The following is a 26,530-nucleotide window of genomic DNA, read 5'->3' as shown; positions in this document are numbered from 1 at the left end:
GAGTGCAGGGGAGGGACAGGGACGAGTCACATTCTCACTGCTGCCGCCCGAGCGGGCACACTCGCTGAAGTAGATTTATTTAGGCAGCTGGCTGCTGACTGGCACTCACTCACTGTCAAAACCAGGACCATGCACAGCTGCCTCCAGCTCACACACACACACACACACACAGTACATAAATGTACACACACATGTACACACACACACATGTAACCCACATAAACACAAAAGCACACAGACACAAACACACACACACAAACATATATTTAGCACATGTAGACATACAGACACAAACTTTCACACACACACACACGCACGACACACATGCACACATAAACACACACACAACCACAGACATGCACACAACTTCAGTGCAGTCAAGGATCTCACTGGCACGTCCAGTTAGCGAGTGACCAATCTATTTGTTTGCATTTCAGGAGAGCGTCACAAGCCCAGATGCTAATGAGAACCATAATTCATGGGCGGTAATGACATTATGATGTAAGTCAATTCAATTTGCTTTTAGTCAGAATGCACACGAAACTGAGAGCTTTTGCCTCAGCTCAGCAAACAGAACTGTAACTGAAACAACTCACTTCTGCTGTCCACGGAAAAGATGTATAATTTTTCATGGGAATTCAATCAAACAAGAGGTAAAGGTTTGCTTGTAGAATGCCATCTTGATAGACTGTGTTGGGTTTTGGAATTAAATCATTAGTGGGCGTGAATGAAAAACACGACAAATGATACTGTAAGTTTTCCCCCAAGCAGCATCTGAGCAGTCAGAGTCTTCAGCATGTGTCCGATGCAATACTGCAAAAAACCCAGAATGGTTTCGTAATCTGACATATCCTAGAGTAAGAGAGCCCACACCCTTTCCCAATCAACAATGGGATTCCGGAATTCTATCCCGATGGTCACATGACGAGAGGTTCCAGCGGAGGAAACATAATACGGAGCCTGGTGACAAGGAGGCTCTGGCAGCCTGGCCCCTGCGAGGTCACCCTGTTCACGGTGAAGCAAACACTCCTAAACACTCAGGTGTTTCCCGTTCTGGGCCTCATACGCCCGCTTCTTCCTGAGAGAAACAGGGACGCATTTGGAACAACTGCGTCCAGCGGCTGTTTTGCTTCTTTCTTTTTTTTTTGCTCGTTAACGTCTAAAGTTAGCCCCGCTTGTGGTCAGTGCTGGGACAGCAGAGGGCCTGTGCATGTGTGTGTAAGAGAGAGTGTATGTGAGTGTGTGTGTGTGTAAGAGAGAGTGTATGAGAGTGTGTGTGTGTGTGTGTGTGTGTGTGTGTGTGTTTGAGTGTGTGTGTTGCGGTCCTCGGCCCCCTGCCTGCTCCGGGGCAGTGTGGCGACCGTTCGGACACGTAGCGCTTCCCCTGCGCTCACACCACAGGCCGGCACCACCGCTGCCGCCCCTGGCCGCCTGGGCCACTGTTTGGGTTTTCCCGCCACGCCGGTGTGCCTCCCAGAGGATAAATATTTACCGAGATAAATCCGCCTCGTTACGGGGGGCCCCTGGGGGCTCATTTAGACTCAGTCCCCGTAGGGGGGGGGGGCTCACCTCTATTCAGCGACGCCCTCTTTTATCCCTGACCCCCTACACCTTCCTCTCTCTCTCTCACACACACACACACACACACACACACACACACACACACACACACACACACACACACACAGAAACACAAACACACACACACTCACACACACACACACACACACACACATACATACATACACACACAAACACACAAACACACACACACATACACATGTACATACACACACATTGAGGGTGGGGCAGTTTACAGAGCGTGACATTCAGGCCTCAGGCGATTCACAGGAGGGTGACCAAGCCGAGCCGAGCCCGTACCACCCATGCATTAGTCAGCAGCCCAGAAAAGGCTGTGTGTGCCACAAGAGCATCACGCCTCACGCCTGCTACACGACAAGACAGATGCTGGGTCTCAACTGGGGGAGGGAGGTTAGTGAGTGCAAAATAAGTATTGATGCAATGTGGCAAACATGCAAATACATGGACATGGGCACACACTAAAACACACTTACTCACCAACATCACACTAACACACACACACTTGTGCATGCTCACACTTGCTAAATCATGCTTCTACCCAATAACCCTCCATCCTCAACCCCATACACATATACACATGCATACAAATATGCAAATATACCCTCCCCCTTCTCTAAAACACAAATACACTCATGTATGCACACACACGGTTTAACAAGGTTTCTCCATCTTTATGAGCATCGTTATTTACAGTCGGGGGGCTCTTTAAGAGAAATAAAGGTGATATTTAGTGTGGAGTTTCATTGAGTGTAAAGGCCAGATTTGTGGTACCCATAAAGCACCTCTCCCCTTCCTGCCAGTAAAATTTAATGCCACACGGCCACTGCTGAGAGCCCAGGCCCGTTGGGCTTCTGCCCGGCCCGAACCTGAGAAACCCTGGACACTTATCGCAACAGGACCGCCACTCGCCGGGCCTGTGAAACCCACATGCTCACCATGAACATGTGAACCTGTAAAAAAAAATCTAATTTATGATCTACTGATATTTTAATGAATCGCTCCTTGTTTCCAATAATACTGTCTTTCCTCCCCACACTCCTGAAATCTTTCAGATTGGCGCAAACCTGAATGTACTATTTAATCAAATCATCCCCGTTTTATGTGGGATCTTTGCTGTTTTAATAAGATCCTGACCACATGAAACCTGCATTAAAACTGTCACCATTTTTCTGTTTTTTTTTGGTTCCAGAATTTTCCATGACAACAGTTGCCTGAATAACCTGTCGCTTTTTTAACAGTGGCAATTACCGGGGCAGTGACAGAATACCCCGTGTAAGAAAAAAACTAAAAAAGGACCCAGCCCCAGCCAAGGCCATCCAGAGGCGGACAGGAACTACACAAGGGAGGAGCCCCTCAGCCCTTCTCCCAGCTCCCATGAAGACTTGAAAGAGAATGTGACTGTTGTCCGCCGTGGCCATGTGAGCTTTATCTCTCTTCCTGTCTCTCATCACTGTGGTTATTAAGCCCCCTCCGCCGAGCTCGCCGATGTCTAATTACACCAACAGTAAACAAAAGGAGAGGACCTGGAGGGGAGGGACGAGATGACAAAACACAGCTGGACAGCGCCGTGTTATTATGATTCTTTTAAGCAATACTGTTAGCTTGGTCGGCTGCCTTAGCGCTCGGCTAATGACTGGCTTGGGTAATTACAGGTCTAGGGGCAGGTTTGCGCTCCGTGGTGCGTAGGTAGATGGTCATTAACTCCCTGCGTCGAGAGGGCAAAACCCAGATTCTATAACGGCTCTCCCTAAACCCCTAAATTATCCTTAGAGGTGTCGTATTGTGCAGCCCGGCTGCAAACTTCACGACACCTGAGGACTGTGAAAGAGCAAGCGACACTCTAGCCGTATACGCAAGTCGTTCCTGCTCTGAATGGCTGGTTGTGAATTTGAGCCGCAAGGGCTTTGGAACACACGTGCTGACAGCGCTGAAAGAGAACAATAGGCCATTCTAACACGTTAGTGTCTCGGAAACTACCAGAAGGATGTGCCACTTGTATGGGGCCAGCAGAGATGAGTGATGGCGTATTGGAACCATATGCCTCTCTCGCTCTGACAAGGCCACACTGAGACCACTGTCGCAAGGGCCTCGTAACTTCCTCTGCGGAATCTAAATATTTACGCTCCAGACATCCCAAGTGGTGCAACGGATCAGGGGAGCTGATATTTCGGGTTACATAAAGTCCAGTGCCTTCAGGACAAATTAACCAGATTTTCCTCATTAAGCGAAGCACATAGCGTGCAAAGTTTTAAGGGCTTTCTTTCTTTTTTTTTTTTTTTTTGTCACTCCACTACTGTACGAACGGAAGAGAAGATCAAGGTGTCAGGCACACACATGGAGAAAGAGGCAGGGCCCTCTGCAGCCTGCTTCTTAATTGCAGGGCCACAGATATGATGGATTGCTCTGAAGCAGCCGAGAGACAAGAGGAGTAGTAGTCAAACCACAGTCCTCTGCAAAGGGGTTGCTATGTTCTCCGTGACAGTAACAAGTGACTCCTGACACACTCTTTTTCCACAAAGAGTATAGCAAGGCAGGGCTTTATGACAGTGTGAGTGCTTTGTACAGAGTCATATGCAAGTTAAGACAGATAGGGGAAATATTTTGGTAGTGTGGAAATTGAAACACAGGTTCAATATGTAGGTGAATTGTGGCATAAATTACTTTTAAACTTTAGACATTGGTTATTAAAAAAAAAGTTTTTAATTAAAAACATATGTTTGTGATAACTTCATTCATACAACTGACCAACATGACACTTGGATGCAGAGAAAATATTAAGCTGGAATAATAAAGTCAGCCTTTATGAGGCTGACCCCTGGGTTTCACCCTCACATGTGAAATTATCGCTGGATCAAGCAGGTATTAGCGCAAAGCCGAAGGACCTGCCCGTTGCGTTAGTCTCAAAGACCATCTCAAAGGAGCAGCGTAATGAGAAGCAGTGGCCACACAGCACTGGATTAGGCTCAGGTCCTTCTCAGTGGTGGCCCTGTTGACATTGCCTGAGCTGGGTCAACCAAGGGACACAATACCACAACACAATCACTAGGGGAGACCACTTCCACGAACCATGCTCACTACTTTGTTGCCCTGCCTGAGCAGCTTACACACTCACTGGGGACACACTAATGTAGCAGGGGCAGGTTGACTCAGAGATGGATGAGGTCATAACCCATCATACAAATGAGGTCATAAATGATCAAATAAATAAATACTGAGAGTTTGATGGAGATATCTCCTAAAACTACAAGGGATTCAAGCCCACCATTGTGTTGCATTTGGTGACAGCTAACACTCTTATTTGGGGCATATTATAGTAGACTATTAGACATGGTCAGGTAGGTTTAGAGATTAAAGACTGATGTGAGGCAGTAAAGTATCAAATAAATTAGCTTACCGTAGCTAATTATCAAATTAATTCAGCTAATTCAGAAGTTAGCTGAATTAAGAAGACTATGTGTGCTGTGCTCTGTGTTGACTGGTTGAAGTGTTTTCGGCAGTGGTTGTGGTGACTAACCTGTATGGCCAGGGCCGCGAGATGACTCCTGCGGCTGGCTGGAGCGGTTGCGGCTCTGCTGCCGCCGTTTGCCATTTGGGTTGGCGGAACGTGGGGAGCGGACGTGCACCTCGCCCACCTTGAAGAAAGCCACCATGAAGGGCTGCCTTTCTATGGCCCCGTCACGACCAACAAGCCCGGCATCCTTTGAGCTGATGCTCTGCCCTGCACCACAGAAACAAAGATGGATGCAATAAAACAAAGAGGCACGAAAATAAACTCTTCAACTTGTGTCAGCAAAAGCTCAACTGGTGTGAATACAGCAACTTCACACAGAACCGAACACCCTCTGTCTCTCAACATGAAACCCAGCAACCCTATTAGCTCAAGACAAAACCAACTCCTCTGCCTGAACACAGTACCCAACATCTGCCTCGACTAGTGTGTTTCAATTTCTTCCCCTGATAGCGGTCCATTCTCAATTCACTCAATTCACTCAGTCAAGGCAAGAGTCAGCAGGTGCCATTAGCTAAGGTCAGGGTTCAGTTCCCAGGGAGCTCAAGTACTGATATTGGCCCTCAGTATATCATAAGCCACTTTAAACAAAAGCTTTGAATGTTTTTGAGTAATACCAGCAAGTGCATGACTTGGGAGACACTATTGTGAGCTGATTAAAATGAATTACTATGTATTATTTTATCTCTCCACTACTAAAATCAAAAGCTTTAAATCTGAGGGTTAATGTTAAGGAAACCTGACGTACAAAGGGTATCGATATCAGTAATAGTCTGTGGGAATACTTTCAGGATACTCTCTGGGAATTTAGCCCGTAACAGTTGATAGCTCTGTATTCTTCCAGTTGAGCTATAGGAATTATTACTGGAGCAAGACCATGAATGGAAAAATAATATATCCCAGTCCGCACACAGCCATCTACTGAGTAAGATGTTATAAATATTCTTGACCATTACATGAACTGATGACACTGATGGTTTGTCTGAAGTCTTGAGGTTTCCAGGCCTTACCACTGAGGGTCTCCACGCTGATCTGAAGCCCCAGGTTGTGATCGGGACTCATGACCCACACGTTGCTGGTGGCGGTGATGTCGAACTCCAGCCAGCCTTCCTCTGCAGCCCACAGCCTCCTGGACTCCAGCAGGAAGAGGTCTGCATCCCTGAGGGGAAGAAGAGATCACAGGCAGGCGGTGGTGAGTACGCCAACCAGACGGAGAGATGAAGTTAGTAAATGATTAAATGCAAAGTCTTCAGTTCTAATCCAAAATTATTTTGCCATGTGACCTTCTCCTTAAGGTGCATGGTGAAAGTTATAGACTGTGCCACAATAGTGTGCAATAAAGTAGCAATGAAGCGCCTTAGCCTGATGTCCTCTCCTTCAAGAGCATTATCGTAATGGTGTTAATTATCGGACGGCGTGTGTTATCGGCAAACATTCGTGTTGTCATGTGAATCCATTATTAAACTGAAGTTATAGATTGTTAATCCATTATTAAACTTAGCATTTTGATTGTTTAACAGAATGGCCGATGTTTGAGACTGTCCGATAAATGACATAGGTACGCTAAAAGTCTGAGGAAACAGCTCTTCGACAAACAAAAAAACCTGCCTCCTTATTTTCCTCCTGCTCATATGGATAAATATGTATTCATTTATTAAATGTTTTTGTTTTATTTCTCCTCATGGTCCTTTAGCTGTGCATTCTGTGTGTGCTTTAAGAAAACAACTCAGGTGTTCACAGCCAGTCCTGGCGCTGAATGGGAAATAAAGTGGCTCGGACCAAGCAATACACTTTTCCAGCCAATCAACAGTTTTGCCTCCAGAACACTGAAGGGAGGGATGTATTTGATTGGTAGTTAAGGTCAAACATCAGCAATCTTTCACCAGAATTTGGGACTACACCTTTAAGCTTGAGAAGCTAAAGCAGATCAGCATCTCAGAAGGTCAAAAGAAGGTAAAAAAAAAACATCACATGAAAAAACTGAAGAGAAACACAGAAACTCTGAAGAGGTGGTTGATAATGTGTTCTAATCAATGATTCAATTTGTTGTTATTTTACTTCTCAGTTACCATGACCAACAATTCCTGGCACCTTTTTTTTGCATCCTGTATCTGCTCTTTCCAATACTTGGAGTCTGTTTCTCTTTATATTTAGGAGGTACTGGAAATCCATTCCATCCAAAGCAGTCACCCTTGACTGTAAACATGATTGCAGACAAAGACCTCAACAAAAATGTTCACGAAACAATCCATCATCTAGTTGGAATATGGAGAGTCCCATCTGCCTCAACCTGGTCCTTCCCACAAAGGTTCATCTACCCATCCCAGCTCACATTCCTAAAATATTGCCACTACAATTAACCTACACCAAACATGGACGTCAGAGCCAGCATTTTGTAGTCATCATCTCAAAGAAAAACAGCCTCTGCCGGACACGAAATTACGTTAAAAACCCATTCTGCTGCCAGTGGCCACAGAGAAGAAACAAAACCCAAGTAAGCAAAGAGTCCAAGCTCGAGCCACAGGGCAGAGGGTTCAGGAACAAACAACATCAGCACCACAAAGAAGGCCGTCTCCATTACAGTAATGATACAGTGTGAAGCGGTGAGCCCCTCCTTGAGACACACTTCAAAGCAGACAATCACCCAGGTGTTCCGGGAATGCCCCTGCAGTCATGCATCGGTGGACCCTCTTTATTGGTCATTAATTAGAGCCACTCTCAAGACTTCCATACCCCCCCTCACCCCAACACGCACACACACACACACACACACACACACACACACACACACACACACACACACACACACACATACTCGTTCTCCATCTGTTTGTTCACACATCAGGTCTGAGCCGAGACAGCTAGCTAATGCCGACTCATAAAGGTTGATTAGCCAGTGCTGCCAGGCAGGGGGGCCTGCCTGAGGCCGAAAGGGATTCGGCTGAACTCATAACTCTGATGGCACTCAGTGTACTGGACTAGACTGGACTAGGCTTTTTCGACTGAGTGCTCCTCCGGGTGTTGGAGTCGAATAAAAATCATGCAGCACAAATCGTGCGAGCAGTCGAATAGGCTAACTGACACATTCCGCACTAGCCACGCATACAGACAATGCATGATGCGTCATAGACTCACTACAGCAGTCATATACCCATTCCCACCCAAGCCATGTATTTGTCACTATTATGTCATGATGGTGTCATGTCAGTAATATGGTAAAGTCGAACCATTTCTCTATCTCCTGGCAAACAAGTAACGTTAACGATAATCTTCTTCCACAGCTCCAGTGGGAGCTGGAACAATACGATTTATTTGTTGTGACCGGTCGTGGTGTTACTGGTGGTGATGTCAATTATGATGCGGTCAACAAAAACAAATGTTTAAAAGTAGGAAGAGAACTCTCTCAGCAGAGACGTGATGCAGTTTGACAATGATTTTGTATGTGAAAGGGGCTATATACGTATTCTGTGTGAGAAGTGAGCTACAACCAGTCTTTGAAAAAATTGCTATTCAGTACTTTGGCAACTATCGTGTTGACGAAGCGGACCCTGCTCCTAAATTTAAGAATTTAAGAAACAGGGAACTTTCACTCTGGATTTCACTAGTTTGAGCTGACTTTAACACAGGGAAAGGTTCATAATCCACATGGGTTCAAACATTCAGCCAAATGTGCCACTGGAAAATCCAAAGGCTATCCAATAATAAGGTCAAAGGTTGTTTATGTGTTTAGGGTTGGTTTGTTTACATACTTTATCTGTTTAGTGGTTCTGTCACTTGCTTAAGTCAACATGCTTACAGCTTGGGGTCTGTTTCGATGGCTTTCTACTGGCGTGACATGATGGACTCAATCTTGTTCTCACATTTGGCAAAGCAAAACTTTTCATAAACGTAGGCCTACAGATTACAGAATACAGATAATTTAAAACAATGTAAAAATTATACATAACAAATCAAGTTCCTACGAACAGAGGGTCATTATACAGCAAAACTGTCAACAACGTGTATATGTAAATATTTGCAGACTATGTTCCCAATTTTTGTGTTAATCACCTACTTTTAATGTGGTGAACAGATTTTTCAGACAAGCAAATATGCTACTTGTACAAATCTGCTATAACATGTATCTGAATCACAGAATAGTCACTGTAAAAGACATTGCAGTAACATATAGAGAGAGAAAATTAGTGAAAGAGAGAGAGAGAGAGAGAGAGAGAGAGAGAGAGAGAGAGAGAGAGAGAGAGCGTGCCACGGTAACAGTCTGATATATGCTCAGCTTTCTCTGAAACATCACCAACTATCAACATAACCTCGGATGATGCTCCAGCGGTGCCCCAGCACATGAGTCACATTATAATCCATAACCTTCTCCCACCAATCTGCTTATGAAAGATTGTGACCTGTAATCTAGGCAATTATGTCGTTAAAACTTGACAGGCTTGCAAATTAATCCGTTTGTTAAGCAAATACCTTCTGCAACTCATACAGCATTAGGGATTTGCACACACAAAGCACTTCACCCAAATACCACAAAAAGAGGCAAGCTATAATTTCCTTCAAGGTAAACCGTGTCCTACAATACAGCAGTAATTGGAGATATACGAGTCCCTTTAATCTCCAAATATCTCTCAAAATAAAAGGCTCCCACTCCAGGCAATGGTGAACAAAGCACCTATTGTAAAGTTCAAGGAATGCAGCAAACAAGTGCCTCATGATGTGCACAGTAAAAAATATATATTTCAGCAAAGAAACAGAAAGGAGAAAATACTGTTGGATATCCCCAGGTTGCCGTTTTATCTGGTGACTAAACGAAGATAGCTCTGTGGATTGTTTTTCCTGATTTAAAAACTGCAGCACATTAGCGGTGGGGCGAGACACGTGTATGTCTGTTGGACTCGAAACATGATCTGCTAAAGCCGGGGCAGTTTCTCATGTAAAATGCATCCTGATGACTAACCTCATGTTTGAGCCCCGCTGACATGCCTATCAACAGTGCATACGAGATCCTGGCATGACACTGGCTCCCTCTGAAGAAGTTTTCCCTCCCATTGCCCACAATATAAATGTTTGACGTTTGTTGGCCTGGCTGTCTTTTTGACGGTAAAGTCACGCTATTTTTGTCAGGCCTTGTGGTTATGCATCCGTCTACATAAAATACATGGCAGAAAACCAGCCTTTTGGAAATCGCCTGACGCCCACCAGGACACAGAGAGAAAAAGGAGAAAGGGAGAGAGAGAGAAAGAGAGAGAGAGAGAAGGTCAGCACTATGTGGAGCCTTAGAAAGGATGACTGCAAAATACTAACATCCCAAGAAGTGGCTTCAAAACAACCTCATTCTCTCATAATAATATTGCCTCTACTTTTACTGAACCTTTTGCAGGTTCCATTATGAACATACTAACATCATCTGGCACAGTACAGCGATTTTAGCTCCCTCTTAAAAACATTTAAGTGTGCAAGTGTACAGCGAATGTATCAGCATGTAGGATCTGTGTATCTCAAGGAAGTTTCCTCTCAACATGTGTGGTCCAAAACACAGAGCTCTCGCATCTATAAATCAACTCATGTCATTATCGTCTTTGAAACTGTCAACTATTTATCACCAGGTTTACAAGAAAAGATTAAGAATCACAAACACGCCTCAAACGGCTGTCCCTCAAGAGTACCAACACCAAAGTGTTGAAAAACAGAAAGCTGATAAATAACAGGCGTTTTTGTATGTAACTGTTCCAAGGCTTTGAAAATCGAATGAGAGATTCTAAACTCTGAACGAAAGATTGCCTTTCCTGCGATGATGTCAAACCGAAATCCAACTCTGATGTGTGCTGTGATTACATTTGATGTTTATTGTGCACTGACAGACAGCGGCTAAAATACTTCACTTATTTACATTGCATACTACACTGCATATCAGATGCCTGCTGGATCTACTGAGGACCTTCTGTCACTAGCACCAAAGAATATGTTTCCAAGCTTACTGCTTTTTCCCCACAGCCATAATATGAATACAACTAAAACTAAACCTTAAATGATAGTGTGTACTAATCCCTGATTGTGGCTTTATTATCATACATAATGTCAAATATTGAACTATTATACCTTTTATGCATAACTTATATAAAAAACACATAAATATAAACAGAACATAAAAAACATGTTTATGTAGGGCGTACATGTAGAGTAGCAAACATGTACCATACATCATATCTCTCTATATACAGTATGTGTGTGTGTGTGTATATATGTATGTATGTATGTATATGTGATTGTTGTATATAAAACACAGCGGTTCCACTTGTGATGTGTACCAGACTTCATTACCTGCCTGGCCGTCCCCCAACCACCTGGTAGACACTGAGGAGGAAGGTCTCGTTGCGGAAGGACCGGCTGACGCACTCCTTGTAGATGCGAAACTCGGCAGCTGTGACGGCCTCCCCCTCTGGGATTTGGGAGAGGTTGAATTTGAACTCCTTGTGGTGATGTCTCTCTGGGGATAACTCCCGATCGTACTCCACTGCAGGATAGACACATAGGAAAAACAACGGGAGACAAAGATGAGACTTTAAGTACAATTTATTTTGTGAGTCAAATATTATGACACACTATAAGGCATTCAAACATATCAGACAAAACTGGTTTTACAGCCTCCTGGTAACACAAACCAGTGCATTTAAATCACATGCTACATTTGAGCCTTTAAAACTAGCTTAATTCATCATAGGGGGCCCAGTTTTGTTTTACTGGATATTTACTGAATCCTCCACATTGAGTTGAGATTGCATTTTCTCTGATAAATATCAATACACCCAAGGATACATACCTTCTAATCGCTATGACCACTTGATTAGGATATTTTTCCCACATCATTTCATGCCATCAACCCCTTCAAGATAAACCATTCACAAGACGCTGGGTCTTCTGATCCAAACATTAGGCTTTTCAAAAGTTTAGGCACCTGCTGAAAAGTCTCTTTGGGAACTTGGGGTGTACACCTACATTAAACCACCTGATCTCAATTTATTTGAGCCTCCATACTTGGCCATAAGCTTCCAATGATATGGATATAGCCTATAGCGTACCATTTATATTCTCCCATAGAGCATTCTACTGGGTCCACAGAATTAATTCAATTCAATTCAATCCAAAAAGGGTTGTGGGTCACATTTTATTTTCTTACAGTCTGTCATTTACCTCTATTAAAATGCACCATTTAGGACCACATGCATTTCTACTGTGTGACCACTTCAGAGAACGAACAGCTGTAGTGGCCATGCTGCTGCCATACAGTCCTTTTTTTCCGGTAGGGGTTGGGGGGTGGGGTGGGGTGGGGGGGTGAGTCATTCTTAATTTGTCCAGAGCTTTTCCCACAGCAAAGGCCTGTCTTGACAGGCCAACTTCCCTGTACTTCAGCACTCGTAGGGCCCTGGCTAAGGAGACAGAGAGTGGGGAGTAAGAACCGCAGCGTGCTTCGACATCAGACGACCACTCTGTCGCCTCGCTCCCTCACTTCTGTCACCAGCACCACCTCCCTCTGGTTCCCAGGGCTGGTCAGGTCCGCGTCTGCAGAGCCTGTATTTTTATATCTTTTTTTCTTTCTCGCCACATAAGTACAAGTCCAGCCGGATGCCCCGCGTGTTCAGACGCGGGATGAAGTGTCCCATCCTGATTGGATTTCCATGTGCCCAGTGAGAGAGAGAGGAGCCCACACTTTCTATGAAAGAGTAAATTAAATCATGCAGAGAGGAAGGAGGAGTGTGTGAGTGTATGTGTGTGTGTATGTTTGCCTTTGTGTGTGTGTGTGTGTGTGTACATGCGTGTGTTTAGTCCGGAAATATGGGCACAAAACACTTAAGGGTGCCTCCCCCTGGTGTGATGAATTACAGTAGTCTCTTGAAGAGCTCACGAGGCGGTAGGGAGTTAACTTCCCCCAGGTCTTCTCCCTTCAAAATAGCCTTGCAGCAGCCCCGTGCTCCCCTTAACCTCCATACTTCCAAGCCTCTCAGCACATGTGTTCCCAATTAGCTGCCATTCTCTCCCTAGAGGATCTGAAAGGGGCCCACTAGTGGCCCCTGTGGGACCCCATCCTTGTCCCGCCTCCTTGATCCTAATTGACTGTCTAACCTTGGCCAAACCACCTATGGGTTGTAAAAAGAGAAGACACATGCAGCACCCAGTGGGAATCCCGGGGCTCTGCAGCTGTTTCCTTTTGCCAGACACTATCCCACAATCCTTTTCCACAAAATGAGGAAGAGGAGGAGGATTTGCATGAGTGCACACTCCCATCTGCAACATGCACAAGGTGACTGGTGCTGTTGAACGTCAACTTTTCCCCCTTCTCAATATCAAGGGCTTAGCGTGGTGTGGGAGCAGTTTCGAAAGGTCCCCTTTGTGATGGGATTCTCATCAGCACCTGAGACTGGATGTGGCCTTTGTCGTGTGTGACAGAGACCTCTTCATCACCTTACACACAGCTGTTTCCATTAGAGCACCATGGCTTAGTCCATCAACAGCCCAGGCTTTTAGGGATGACAGATCTATTAGAGGGAGAATTACCGGAGGCCAGCGCGAAGGGGAGAGGATTTACAAAATGACTTCACAAAACGACTTTTAACTGGATAGAAAATATGGCCCTAAAAGACTCATGTGAAAAAAAAACCTGGATTGATTTACCAAGTTGGATTTAGAGAGCAAACTATTTACATGATTTTTTCACTCAGGGGAGACGGAATTTGCTAACCAGCGCTAAATGGCTGCAACAGAGCAGAGGCGATTGGTTGAGTTATTGTTGTGCAGATGAAAATCTAGTGACTTGGCCTGAAACAAGACCCCCAGTGTAGTGTCTGTGCCTGGCCGCATACCACACAAACAGTGGAAAAGTACATAGACAGTCTTGAGCAAGAGGCACATTTGTGCGGGGATGCAGCCGGCTTAGGTCTGGAATGTCTGCACTTTGTCCCTTGCTCTCTGTGTAGGCGTTTTTCATCTTCTTCACAGATACCTCTCCTTCTGGAAAAAAGGGGGGAAGAAGAAATGAAAGGCAGAGATAAAAAGAATGCAGTGGGAAAAAAAGCAAGTGAAGGAACAGAAAAAAGTAGGGGAGAGATATCCACTAGATACAAGAAATACAAAAGACAAGAGATAAATAAGGAGAGGGAGACATGTGTAAAGAGAAAAACAGATTGGAGTGGGGAAAGAAAGAGAGAAAGAAAGAAAGAAAGTGGAGGGAGAACAGCGCCTCTTCTAATTGGGGTTGATCTCTCCTTTCCACCTGCACAACATCTGCCTCCAGTGTCTCTGTGCTATTGTCATCAGCCCACACAGCACGACACAGGAGGAGACTGACCTACTGAGCAGCTGTGGAGGACGACAGCGAAAAAAGACCAGCGGACGCCTGGTGAGAAGGAAAGAGAGAGAGACAGAGAGAGAGAGAGAGAGAGAGAGAGAGATGAGGAGAGGAAAGGAGAGAGTGAAAGAGGAAGGGTGGGAGGGAAAGGGAAAAGGAACACTGGGAAACAGGCAGAGAGAGTCAGAGAGAGAGAGGGAAGGAAAGAGAGAAGGGACAGTGAGGAATAAAAAAAAAAACAGGTAGAGAAAGAGTAAAGGAAAGAGCGAGTGGGAGAGAAAGTCAGAGGGACAGATAGGAGGCAAAGGAGAGTGTGTGAAAAGCAGAGTGGATAGAGACAGCTACTGAAACATAGTGACGGCCAGACCAAAAACGTTGGGGAAAAAGAGCTACTATAAAAAGTAAAAAGTGTAAAAAGGAGAGAGTGACAAGGGGATGACAGAGGAAGAAGACACACAGAGAGGGAGGAACTGACAGGCTCTCTGAGGGAGGACAAATCAGAGGGAGATGGAGGAAGAGACAGAGGGAGACAGAGAGATGGAAGGAGAAAGAGAAGCGGAAGGAGAGAGAGAGAGAGAGAGATGGAGGAAAAGAGAGAGAATTAGGCGAGTGGCCCCGAAGCAGGAGCTGGTGACGACGGCGAGCCAGTGGGCAGAGTGTGGTCAGTGGTGAGCTGCGTCTCGCACGTTAGATGTTTTCCATGGCAAACTGCAGAGGGCCCCGGCGGTCATCGACAGCTACAGGCCAGAACCGCATTTGCATCCTCTATTCTGAATGCAACACCACAACCACAGAGCAAAACAACCAAACAGACTAACCCCCCCCCCCCCCACACACACACACACACAAACACACACACTCACTCACTCACTCTCTCCTCTTCCACCACCTGGCCCCTCGACCACCCCAATCTCCACTCAGGTTACCTCACTCCTCACCCCAATATAGTTTCTCCTCCGTCAACTCATCCACCCCCAACCCTCCCTTCTGCCCCCACCAACCCATCTACTAACCCCACCCACAGCCAAAGTCTCCTGCAACCTTTTCAGTGGGTCGCCTACTACCACCTCCAGCATCTAGGGGGCGCTAACTGTCGCCCTTTAACTCTTCCCCCAATGGACCTGTTACCCATATTCCAAGTTTGGAGACCCGGGTGTGGGGTGGGGTGAGGAAAGATGTGTTTAGCAGGAGCATTAGGGCTGTGGGTCTGTGATGACTAATGTTGCAGCGGCACAGAGCTGAAAGGGAGCAGTGCTAAGCTGTGCTCAGATCAGCAGGGAGAAGCCTGATTATTTATGTGCACAATTCAGCGCTGTGAAAAGGCTTTACTACCCCGGCAGCCCAGTGTGAGGGATGGAGCTGTTTGCTGCATTAGGGATCTACTGTTTTCTCCCCTTTTGTTTGGTTTTGCTGTAGTCTCCTTTATAGTTGTGGTTGGATTGTTTTCTTTTCTTCTTTTTAAAGTCTTACTTAAAAAGTGTTTACAACCAACAGCTTGAAAGACATGCTACTTCAGATGCTACTTCAACACTTCCACATCATGAAGTGTTTTTATTATTATTTCTCAAGCGACATTTCTTCGGTGATTAATTTTCAGCGTAATATTGCCTGCCAAGCCATGAACACTGTCAGTTGAAGAGGCCTTCCGAGACATCATAACTCAACAATACACTAGCACTCTCTCACTCTCTCACTCTCTCTCTCTCTCTAATTACTCAGCCCTATCCCAAATCTGTCACCACAAACACCGCGCCACAAAAAACGAGCGAGGCTTCAACACCAGACCTTCAAGTAAACTTGACATCTTTTGCACCCCATGAAACAGTCGGGAGCTTAAAAAAAATATATTTTTTGAAAGTCGTCTCCGATGGTTTGACCAATAAAAATGCACGGGAGCCCAAGGCACGGGAAGAATTCGTATGTGTTTATGTAATTATACTCGGATTCTCATAGGCTTCTGCACAGGACTTTTACAGCTCCTCAGGGGACCCTCACTCACACATCTCAATGTCCTCGCTCACATCCTAATTATCCCACCGTCTCTAATTAAAGGCCTCGTTCGGCTTCCCATATTTCTTGGGAAATACTTGGGGTACACTTGTTTTGCACTGCTCAAGTAAAATGGTTGAGAGGAAGTTTGGTTTTATCCCATGACATTAAGTCAAGTCGACTGCGGGTTCTGGAAGCAGAGAGGGAGAGAGAAAGAGAATGCTATGGGCCGTAACTTCATTGACAGGCAACTAGCAAAGCAACAAGCAGAGTCCGTCGCACATGAACTAAAGCTATCGTGTGGCGAGTGAAGAATTGTGTTGACCCATATTTGCACTTAGGATCTTGCTCATGGTATTAAATTAGCAAAATGATTTTGCAAAGTTATTAAATTAACTTTCGTTTACGTACGGCGGACTTTGCTCGTTGCACGTTGCCAGTCAATGAAATGAGGGCCCTAAGCCTGGAGGTGTCACTCTTTGGAAGCAACACTATCAGCAGTGGGCTTGGAGTGGCTCATTGTGTTGTCAGGGATTTAGCCGTGCCTGAAAAAGGGGGTTCCCCCCACCCCACCTCCTGGGGGTCCAGTTTCCACATCCTGCTGCTTTTGAGACTTTGTAGTGATGCAGCTGGGAGGTAGCAGAGATGGAGGGAGTGTGGAGAGGAGGATAAGGAGGGATGGGGAGAGGGGACGGAGGGAGAAATGGGGGGTGGGGTAGGGGGGTCCCAGGACGATTCCCCCCAGCTCTGATCCGCTGCTTTGACCCAGGGCAAGCATCAAAGCCCGCCTGCTTATAGCCAGTGGGCCCGGTGTGGGTCAGTGAGAGTTAAAAGGAGGTTTATGGGTTGCTGCCCTGGACGCTCGTCCGCGTGTGCTCCAGCCCGAGACGCTTGCACCGAGGTGCGGAGAAGCACTGTGAACTGACAGTCAGATCAGAGCGGCGGCGTGGGCGAAGGAGAAGGAGGAGCTCGTGAAAGAAGGATCCGATCCATCAGCATTGGAACATGACAGGTTAAAACAACAACAGAGGGGTCCGCTACTGAAACACATTGTTGGGGGGGATAAAAGCCCTCAGTCAGAGCTTGACCAACAACGACTGCCAGACAGGGTACATTTTTCCTCAGCCCCGTCTCTCAACGCTGCATTCCGGGCATGGAGAAATCTGGGCGTACTTCTTGGGGTTTTTTCTTTTCTTCGCAATCCTGAGGTATCCAAAAAGCATGGATAATTTGTGATAATCGCTGCTTAGTGAGGGCTCTGTTAAAAGACGTGTCCACTCCTGTCTGTTAGCTTTGGTGCCCTGGTTGTAATCAGTGGCAACTATCAGAATCCCCATCAGGTAAGTGCTGAATGGTACCTGTCATGGCCTCATACCTGTGTGTCATTGGGAGATTTCACTTCCTCTGTACCGCTTTCACTTACAATACCGACAAACAATAGATAGGAATTTGGGGTAGCTGCAAAATAAGAGTGTGTATATAAGAGTGAGTGTGCGTGTGTGTGTGTGTGTGTTCTTGTCTGAGAGTGTGTGAGTGCGTGTGTGTGTGTGTGTGTGTGTGTGTGTGTGTGTGTGTGTGTGTGTGTGTGTGTGTGTGCATGTAAACGAAGATCTCAGGTGTCCTGAACAGGCTCACTGACATTAATAGTCATATGTGATTCCTTCTGTTGCACTTGTAAAACCATCCATTCTCAGCCCCTTCCAATGCAAGCCAATGACCTGTCAACAAATATAATAACAGACTTTTTCTTTCTTCCGCATCTGAGGGAAATTCCATAAAATGAAGGAAATGGACTGGAAAATAAACATTCCCATTCTAGTCCACTTTTCTACGTATAGAGCCATTTATAAAAAAAAGCATAATCCTAGAGAACAGCTGACATAACATTTTCGGGACCGACTAATGGTCCTCTCGCGTTTGGCTGCTGCTTGAAAGACGACGTCCAAATACCAATTCAGAGTGCAGGCCTCAAACTCTGACATTGTAAAAACGAGACCCTCTCATGAGAAGCTCAGAGATGCTTGAGGCTTTTCAGCGACAGATAAACTTTCATATTATCTCACCAAACACTGATAAACAAAATAAGAACACTGTTGAGTTTTTTTTGGCAGACCACTGTACACAATCGCAAGGCATTACGCAAGCTGCTGCAAATTAGCATCTTTCCTGCTAGCGGTTAGCATTAACAAGATGTGGGGTCGGTGATTATGCAATTGCTTGCATATAGCGCAGGGCTCATCTTGTTTACACGTTTGTTGGACCCACTCAAAGTTCACTATCTATCCGTTGTCACTTGAAACAGATAAGACGCAGGTGTCCCCTGTTCAAGCTCTTGACTCGCTGTCTTTTGTTTGCTTTCAGAAGTCATGCCAGATACATTTTTATGGAGAGATAGCAGTAAGTTATCATTTGGCCATCAGATTGTGCCATTACGCGCTATCATACAAATATTACTCTGATCTCATTTTTCCACCCAACTGCATTTTTCTCTCCTTGAAGATTTGGACGGTCTGCTTCCTTAGTGATTTACTCAGAGGAAGGCTACTGGTTGATATGATGACCACAAAACAACAGACCCCGCCGCCACCCTCACTTAAAAAATGACTCCCTTGGTACTCTTCAGTTTGGCTTCCATTAAAACAAAGTAAATATAAACAAAGATAGACTCTGGTTTTTGATGTACTTTAAATGGCCTACCTCTCTAATTTGGCCTGGACCTTTTAAAAATGGCTGCCAAGCCTGTGGTGATTACTGTCAAGGTTTCATTTTATAGGATTTCCAGGCTTTGAGGAATGTCATCAGAGGGCCAGTCCACAGTGTGTGTGTGCGCTTGTGCGTGCGCGCGCCTGTGTGTGTGCGTGCGCGTGTGTGTGTGTGTGAATGTGTGTAGGAGAGAGGCAGGGAGGGAAAGAAGGCATAGGAGTTTCGGTGTGTGTGTGTGTGTGTGTGTGTGTGTGTGTGTGTGTGTGTGTATATATGCATGTATGTCTCTAAAAAAAGTCACAGAGAGAAAATAGGAGACAGTGACTGTGTGTGTGTGTGTGTGTGTGTGTGACAGACAGACCTGCTAGAGTGATCTGCTGTGTACTGCAGCAGGTGTGTGTCTGTGCTGCAGGCCGTCCTGAGCCTCGCACAGATTTAGTGGAGGAAGCTCATGTCAGACGGCTGAGATGGATTTCTCCTAAGGGATCCGATAAATAAGGAAAAAATATCTTTGAAAAAGGAAACGCAGCTGTTTCCAAAGGAGAAGTCAAAATATTGATGGCTTGCATTCCAGAGCCACAAGCTGTAGGGCCAGGGTATCTCTCTCTCTCACTCTCTCTCTCTCTCTCCCCCACCCTTTCTTTCTCCATACCTCACCCTCTCTCTCTCTCCCTCTCTCTCTCTGTCGCTCTCTCTGTCGCTCCCTCAGTCACACTCTCTCCCTCTCTCTCTCTTTTACTCACTTGCTCCCTCTCCACCCACCCCTCACTCTCTGTCCTATCCCCACTGGAAACTCGGAGAGGAACAGAGGGCAGCCCAGGGGCTTCGAACAGCAGTGCTGGTGCGCAGATAAATCTCTGCAGCTCCACTTAAACGTGTCTGAGTGTTGACCTTACATGCGAGCACTCCTTCTGATACTCAGCTTAAGAGGTGAACAAGAGCTCAACCAACAGAGAGCCCAGGGAGAGAGGAGAGCAGAGAGAGTACTTCATTCCACGTGTGTGTGTGTGTGTGTGGAGTGTAGACATGCCAGTAGATATCACCACAAGTTAGAGTGGATTTTGTGGAACAAATCTCATCTCAGCACCTGACCTGAAAATTCTAAGCAGTTCTACGAGTTCAGCAGAATGGAATGAAATACCCAACGCCTCAATAGGCACTTTTTTTATTTCATGTCATACAGGAATCCTACACTTAAACAACTAGCACGTATCTACCTCACTGCCAGTGTAACAGGCCTGTATTACGCGTGCATGTATGAACATCCATATGTGGCATATGAGAGTGTGTGTGTGTGTGTGTGTGTGTGTGTGTGTATGTGTGTGTGTATTGCACAAATGTTGAGGGTATGAATATTGTATTCTGTTATTTGGGTGTGTGTGTTTGTGTGTGTATGAGTACTGTGCTGTTTTACAATATGCATGTATTGTGTGTACGAGCATAAATGTAAGTTGTATACTGTTGTTTACATGCACGTGTGTGTGTGTGTTTGTGTGTGTGTGTGTGTGTGTGTGTGTGTGGTTATGCATGTGCAGTTGTTGTGTCATAGTTATTGTGTGTAGCACTGACCTGGCTCTGCACCATCTCTGCTCTCATCTGTCCTGTTAAGAGTACGTAGAGTATGTAAGTTATTTTCTGTTGTTTACAAGCGCATGTGCGTGTGTGTGCGTGTGTGTGTGTGTGTTGGCGTGTGTGTGTGTGTGGTTGTTGTGTCGGAGCATGTGTAGCGGTGACCTGGCTGCTGGAATGTGCTGGTGGGAGTGGGTCCTCAGCACCATCTCCGCTCTCATCTGAGCCTTTGTTTGCTCGGCCCTTATCGTGTTTGTAGAGTCGCCCCTCCTCTATCTCAGGCCTCATAAATTAGTTAGGTCAGCCTCACGGAGGGGAGGGAGAGAGAGACAGAGAGAGAGAGAGAGAGAGAGAGAGAGAGAGAGAGACAGCGGGATGGAGAACTACGAAGTATATGTGTAAGAGAGAAACAGGGTTTGTGAAAGAGAGAGAGATGTGTGTGTGTGGGTGGAAGTAACCTAGAACAAAAGTGTGTGAGTATATGTGTGTGTGTGTGTGTGTGTGTGTGTGCATGTGTGTGTGCGCGTGTGCATGTGTGTGTGCATGTGTGTGTGCGTGTGTGCATGTGTGAGTGTTTGTCCGTGTGTGTGTGTGTGTGTGTGAGTGTGTGTCAGAGACAGGAGAGACAGAGACAGGAGGAAATAAAGAGAGACACACAAAAAGGGGGAGAAGACAGAGAGGCTGCGGAGAGCCGGGAGGCGCAGAGGCGACCTGTTCCGAGCAGAGGGACTGGCGGGTGGTGAGGGCTTGTTGTTTCAGGCACGTCCTCCACGTCCACTCCCCAAAAGCCAACGGCTAACAGAGCAGGCCGAGGGCTGCCACACCCCTCTCTCCCTCGCTCTCTAAGTGTCTCTTCACCTTTCCCTCCGTCTCTCCCGCTAGATTTCCCTTTCCCTCACACATTCCCTCTCTCTTTCGCCATATCTCTGTCCCTCCATTGCTCTCTGTCTCTCTCTTGCTCTCTCTCCATCATGTTCTTCCCCAGTTATGTCTTCTTTCACAACAACGGGGGAGAGTGACCCCCCCCCACACCCCACCCCCATCACCTCCCTCCATTCCTCCTTCATTCCCTCCCTCTCTGTCTTTCTGCCCTCCGAGGCCACAGCAACACTTAAATCACCCACGACCTGTCACCTCACTTTCTCCTCTTTGTGTTCTCTATTTCCCCCTCTCTCTCTCTCTCTCTCTCTCTCTCTCTCTCTCTCTCTCTTCCTCTTCTTTCCGCTACATTTCTGTTCTCTGCTACACACCAGCTTGTTTCGTTGAATGCCGATAAATCACGGGGGCCGGAGTTGGGCCACGACTCCGCGCTGGAATGTGACACCCTTGCCTCGTCGCAGTCGTTGTTACGCGCCGCTAATTCACTCCACACTCCGTGCTCTTCCCATAGACAGTAAACACCAGGCCGCACTGAAGGCCCAGCCCTGGCTAATAAGGTCAAACATGTGAAGCATGCAGCCAAGGCTAACCTCAGTGGCTTTCTGCAACACTGAGTGCGAGCGAAGGTTCATCAGCCCGTCATATATAAAGGATTAATGCCTCTGACTCCTGCCCCTGTGGGTGCTTCTCTTTCAGCTGCAGATACAAGCGATTCTTTTCCGAGGAGTCGTGACCCAACTCGAAGCCGCAAGTGTGAAGCTGGCCTTGGAAACCTGAGGTCATGTTCACCGCCTCTCTCGGCTCGACCTTAAAGCTCATATGTGAGTTTGTGTGTGTGTGTGTGTGTGTTTGTGTTCGAAAGCAGCTGCTTCACATCAACACATCAGCTCTTTGTTGATTCAGAACTCGCAAACGGCACCTATGGCACCAGCGTCGTCCATATTGCCACAGCAGGGGAGGTAGTAAAACACGCTGGAGATGGCCCTTAACTCACAGACAGAGAGAGAGAGAGGGAGATAAAGAGAGGGAGAGAGAGAGAGAGAATGAGAGAGGCGGGAAGGAAGATGGCCCTTAACTCACAGACAGAGAGAGAGAAAGAGGTACAGAGAGAGAATGAGAGAGGCGGAAAGGAAGATGGCCCTTAACTCACAGACAGAGAGAGAGGGAGAGAGAGAAAGAGGGAGGGAGAGAGAGGGAGAGCGAATGAGAGAGGCGGGAGGGAAGATGGCCCTGAACTCACAGAGAGAGAGAGAGAGAGAGAGGAAGAGGGGATGAGGGAGGGAAAGAGAGAGAGAGGGGAGGGAGGGACAGAATAAGAGAGGGGGAAGGAGAGAGAGAAAGAGAGGGTGGGAGAGTGAGAGATTGAGAGAGAGAAAGACTAAGGTCTCACTGGAGCCCGTGCCATTTTTTCCTGCCCTGCTCTTTTCACAGCCTGTTCTTGAAAAGGACAGCAGGTGCAGCAGTGCCTCGGGCTCCCGAAACACACACACACACACACACACACACACACACACACACACACACACACACAATACTGACACACAGTCAGTTCATCTTATCCTCACCTGAGCACCCGCAGTCCATCTGACTCTGACTGTACAGTTATTCACCACTACCTCCACTAGGGAAAGGGCCATTTTCACTTCAGATAATGACAAGGTATTGCATCATTCTTCCCCCAGTGGCATCCTACAATCTGCAACAGAACTGCTACAGATGTGTGGGGACAACTTCCAGAATGTTCCAGAATGCGTTCTGTGAGCACACAACTGGTTTGAATGTTCTTTCTGGTTGGCACCAACAGCAAACCAGAATTAGATCTTTCATGTAACACTCAGATTCTTGAGTTTTAGGTGGCAAACAACCCAGCCCCAGTTCTTCACCAGAAACCGTATTTGATTTGGTTCCTTATAGCGGTTCAATAACTGTGGAATGGCACTTTGAATCAAGCGATAGCAAGTGTCCCTGTGAATCGTTGAACATGTTGGGAAAATTCCTCCTCCACATGTCAATGAGGCCTATTAAATCACAGTGCTACCACAATATCCTAATCTATCGTGTGAAATGGAAAAGTGCCACTTAACAGTAGACTTACGACAATCATCTTGCCATTTAATGTCTCTGTAAAGATCATATTCCATAGTACTGTCCTCTTTACAGCACTGCTATGAAGCAGATAGAGATGTGAGCGAACACACAGTTCACACAACAGAACGCACACACCCACTTTCAGACTCACTAACAATCCCCATAGAGAACACAGCCTACCCTCGGAGAGAGAGAGAGAGAGAGATAGATAGATAGATAGATAGATAGATAGAGAGAGAGAGAGAGAGAGAGAGAGAGAGAGAGAGAGATAGAGAGAGATAGAGAGAGAGAGTCGTGGGAAGGGACGAAGTACAGCAACAGGCCTGCACTGGCTTATGCAAGGTGTCTCACTACGAAACACGCACACACACACACATACGCACGCCTCTCTCACAAACACAGACACACACACACACATGCCTCTCTCCCAAATACACACACACACAAACACGCACACACTCGTATGCCTCTCTCCCAAATATATATATACACACACACACACAGACATAACTCTCTCCCAAACACTCATACACACATTTGTCAGACACGACAAATGCAAAAGGCGACGTGCAGAAAGTGTGTTTAATCTGAAGGTGTTGGCTCGTTGACATGACAGAAGAGGAGCAGAGAGAAAAAAAACCTGAAAGAAAATGCCACCTCTCACGTCACGCATGCTAGTTCACAACATGATCTATGGGAGCGGTGGACTGTAATCAGATGTTCCAAAGAGGTTATCGGCCTCGCATCCCCCGCTCTGTTCGCAGATGGGGAGAGGGGGGGAGGGGGGGGGTGGTTGGCCTGATCCTTGCAACTCTCTTATCTCACCCTCGATCCATCTCATCTCACGGAGCTAAAGCTCACAGGTGAGAGAGAGGGAGACGGGGCTAGATGAGACACTGACAAAGAAAAAACAACAGATGAGAGATTGATGGGGAAAAAAAGAAAAAGAAAACAACTAGGCTCTCACGTATAGATTTGGAGTTGATCCGCTGCATCAGTGGAGCAGGAGGTGGAGGAGGAGGTGGTGGTGGCAGCGGGTTTGGAGTGTGGTGTTAGTTGAGACGGGTATGGCGTGAGACGGAGCGATTTCATCAGGAATTTCACGGGTGCGACACAAGTGAACAGGGCACGCTCTTAAACACAGTTATCTCCTGACCCCCGGTCATCAGCTCCAGCATATGTGTGTGTGTGTGTGTGTGTGTGTGTGTGTGTGTGTGAAAGAGAGAGACTGAGAGAGAGAGAATGTGTGTGTGTGTGTGTGTGTGAGAGAGAGTGTGTGTGTGTGTGTCTGTGTGTGTGTGAAGAAAAGAGAGAGAGACTGAGAGAGAGAGTGTGTGTGAGAAAGAGAGAGAGAGAGAGGGTGTGTGTGTGTGAGTGTGTGAGGGAAAGAGAGAGAGACTGAGCGAGGGAGTGTGTGTGTGTGTGTGTGTGTGTGTGTGTGAGTACATATCTCCAACGGACAGATTAGAAGTCACATTCCTACAGGGATAATCACCAGCGATGTTTATGTCTTAAAGGGACCTTTGATGAATGCCCAGTGCATGTATCAATGTTGCCAAGGCATTCGTTATCTCCACACAAGTTTAATTGAAAGTAAATACAATGAAAGCCACAAATGGCCCGTCCAAGCACTGTATGTTAAAAGAATTAAGAACATAATACCCATACAGGACCTTCCTCAAGTGAGATACAATGAATGTCTGTGTCCCCTTGGTATACAGACAAAAAAATCCACATATTGAGTTACGACATTAAGGAACTTCCTTTTCCACGATATCAGCCAGTACACACTGCCCGAATGGCATAAACAGTCCGCTTGATATCAGGGGCATCCAAACATGCCACATTGTTTCCCTATCCCCTGTTAAAATAGACTGGTCTATTAATACAATAACGTCAACCTTCTCCAGCTTCTGGCCCTGTTGTATGTCAGAGCATTTCTGTTTTGAATTCGCACGACTGAGTCAAGCCTTTCCACAAAAACAGTGTTTCTTCCAGGGTGAACGGGAGCATAGCTTGAATTCTTCGCTTGATTGCCATACTAACACTCCGTGTCACAAAACAGTCATGATATATCGCTTCTTTGTCTGGCGCTCCTCAGGAAGTCTTTCTGGAGGGATTGCATAAAGCCTGCCTGCATCAAACAATTAACTCTTTGATCGCGGCCCACTAATGATTTGATCGGGCAGGGGCTTAAGGACACGTTCTGCTGCAAAATAAATGGCTTACTCAAGATTTGTGGGCGCTCAGAAAAGAAAGGCTGGGGGTGGAAGAAAAATCTGCACATTTCAGAATAAGCCTGGATTGTCTAGACCTGGCTAATCTTCTAAAAAAAAAAAACCCTCCCTTGAACCCACATCTGTGGGTCAGCTTTTAAGTGCAGGCAGGCATCTGCAGTCAGGGTAGATAGGGCCGATCTCACTGGGGGTGGTTGTTGACTCTGCTAAGTGGGGTATTAACAGTGATGCTATTGCCGTGTACTGGGGTGTGGAGATGGGCCGAGCGTGTTGGGGTCGGGTGTGAGAAGACTCGCAGACAGAGGATCCTGTGAATCATGGATGGCTCAGGGGCGGGGAGGGGGAGGCGAGTGACTCCACAGCTGGGTGGCTGTTCATCCCCCCAGGTGGAAAAAGACGACAGCCTTAATGAACACAGGGATGCTTTTCCTGGATTTTCGCTGGGATTACTGGAAGTCCCCCCCCCCACACACACACACACACACACACACACACAAACCCCATACACCACCCCCCGCTACCCCCGTCAGCCAATAAAACAGACAAATATACTGGCTTATGAGCGCAAACAACACTCAGGGGTTTTCAAAGGAGCACATGCCAAGACAAACACTG

At 46.4% G+C, this 26,530-nt stretch overlaps 1 protein-coding gene across 1 annotated transcript in view; it reads right to left on the bottom strand.

Annotated features, from left to right (window-relative positions):
• bmp6 (bone morphogenetic protein 6) overlaps window positions 1-26,530 on the bottom strand; it is a 34,452-nt gene that overhangs the window by 4,496 nt on the left and 3,426 nt on the right. The window contains exons 2-4 of the mRNA XM_012816250.3: window positions 11,429-11,621; window positions 6,121-6,269; window positions 5,117-5,320 (exon numbers count right to left, since the gene is read on the bottom strand). Of these exons, the coding sequence (XP_012671704.1) occupies window positions 5,117-5,320; window positions 6,121-6,269; window positions 11,429-11,621 (546 nt within the window). The remainder of the gene's footprint in view (window positions 1-5,116; window positions 5,321-6,120; window positions 6,270-11,428; window positions 11,622-26,530) is intronic.

Source organism: Clupea harengus, chromosome 17, assembly GCF_900700415.2.
Source record: "Clupea harengus chromosome 17, Ch_v2.0.2, whole genome shotgun sequence".
NCBI lineage: Eukaryota > Metazoa > Chordata > Actinopteri > Clupeiformes > Clupeidae > Clupea > Clupea harengus.
Note: the sequence above shows the minus strand (reverse complement) of the source record. Positions and strands in the feature narration are given on the sequence as shown.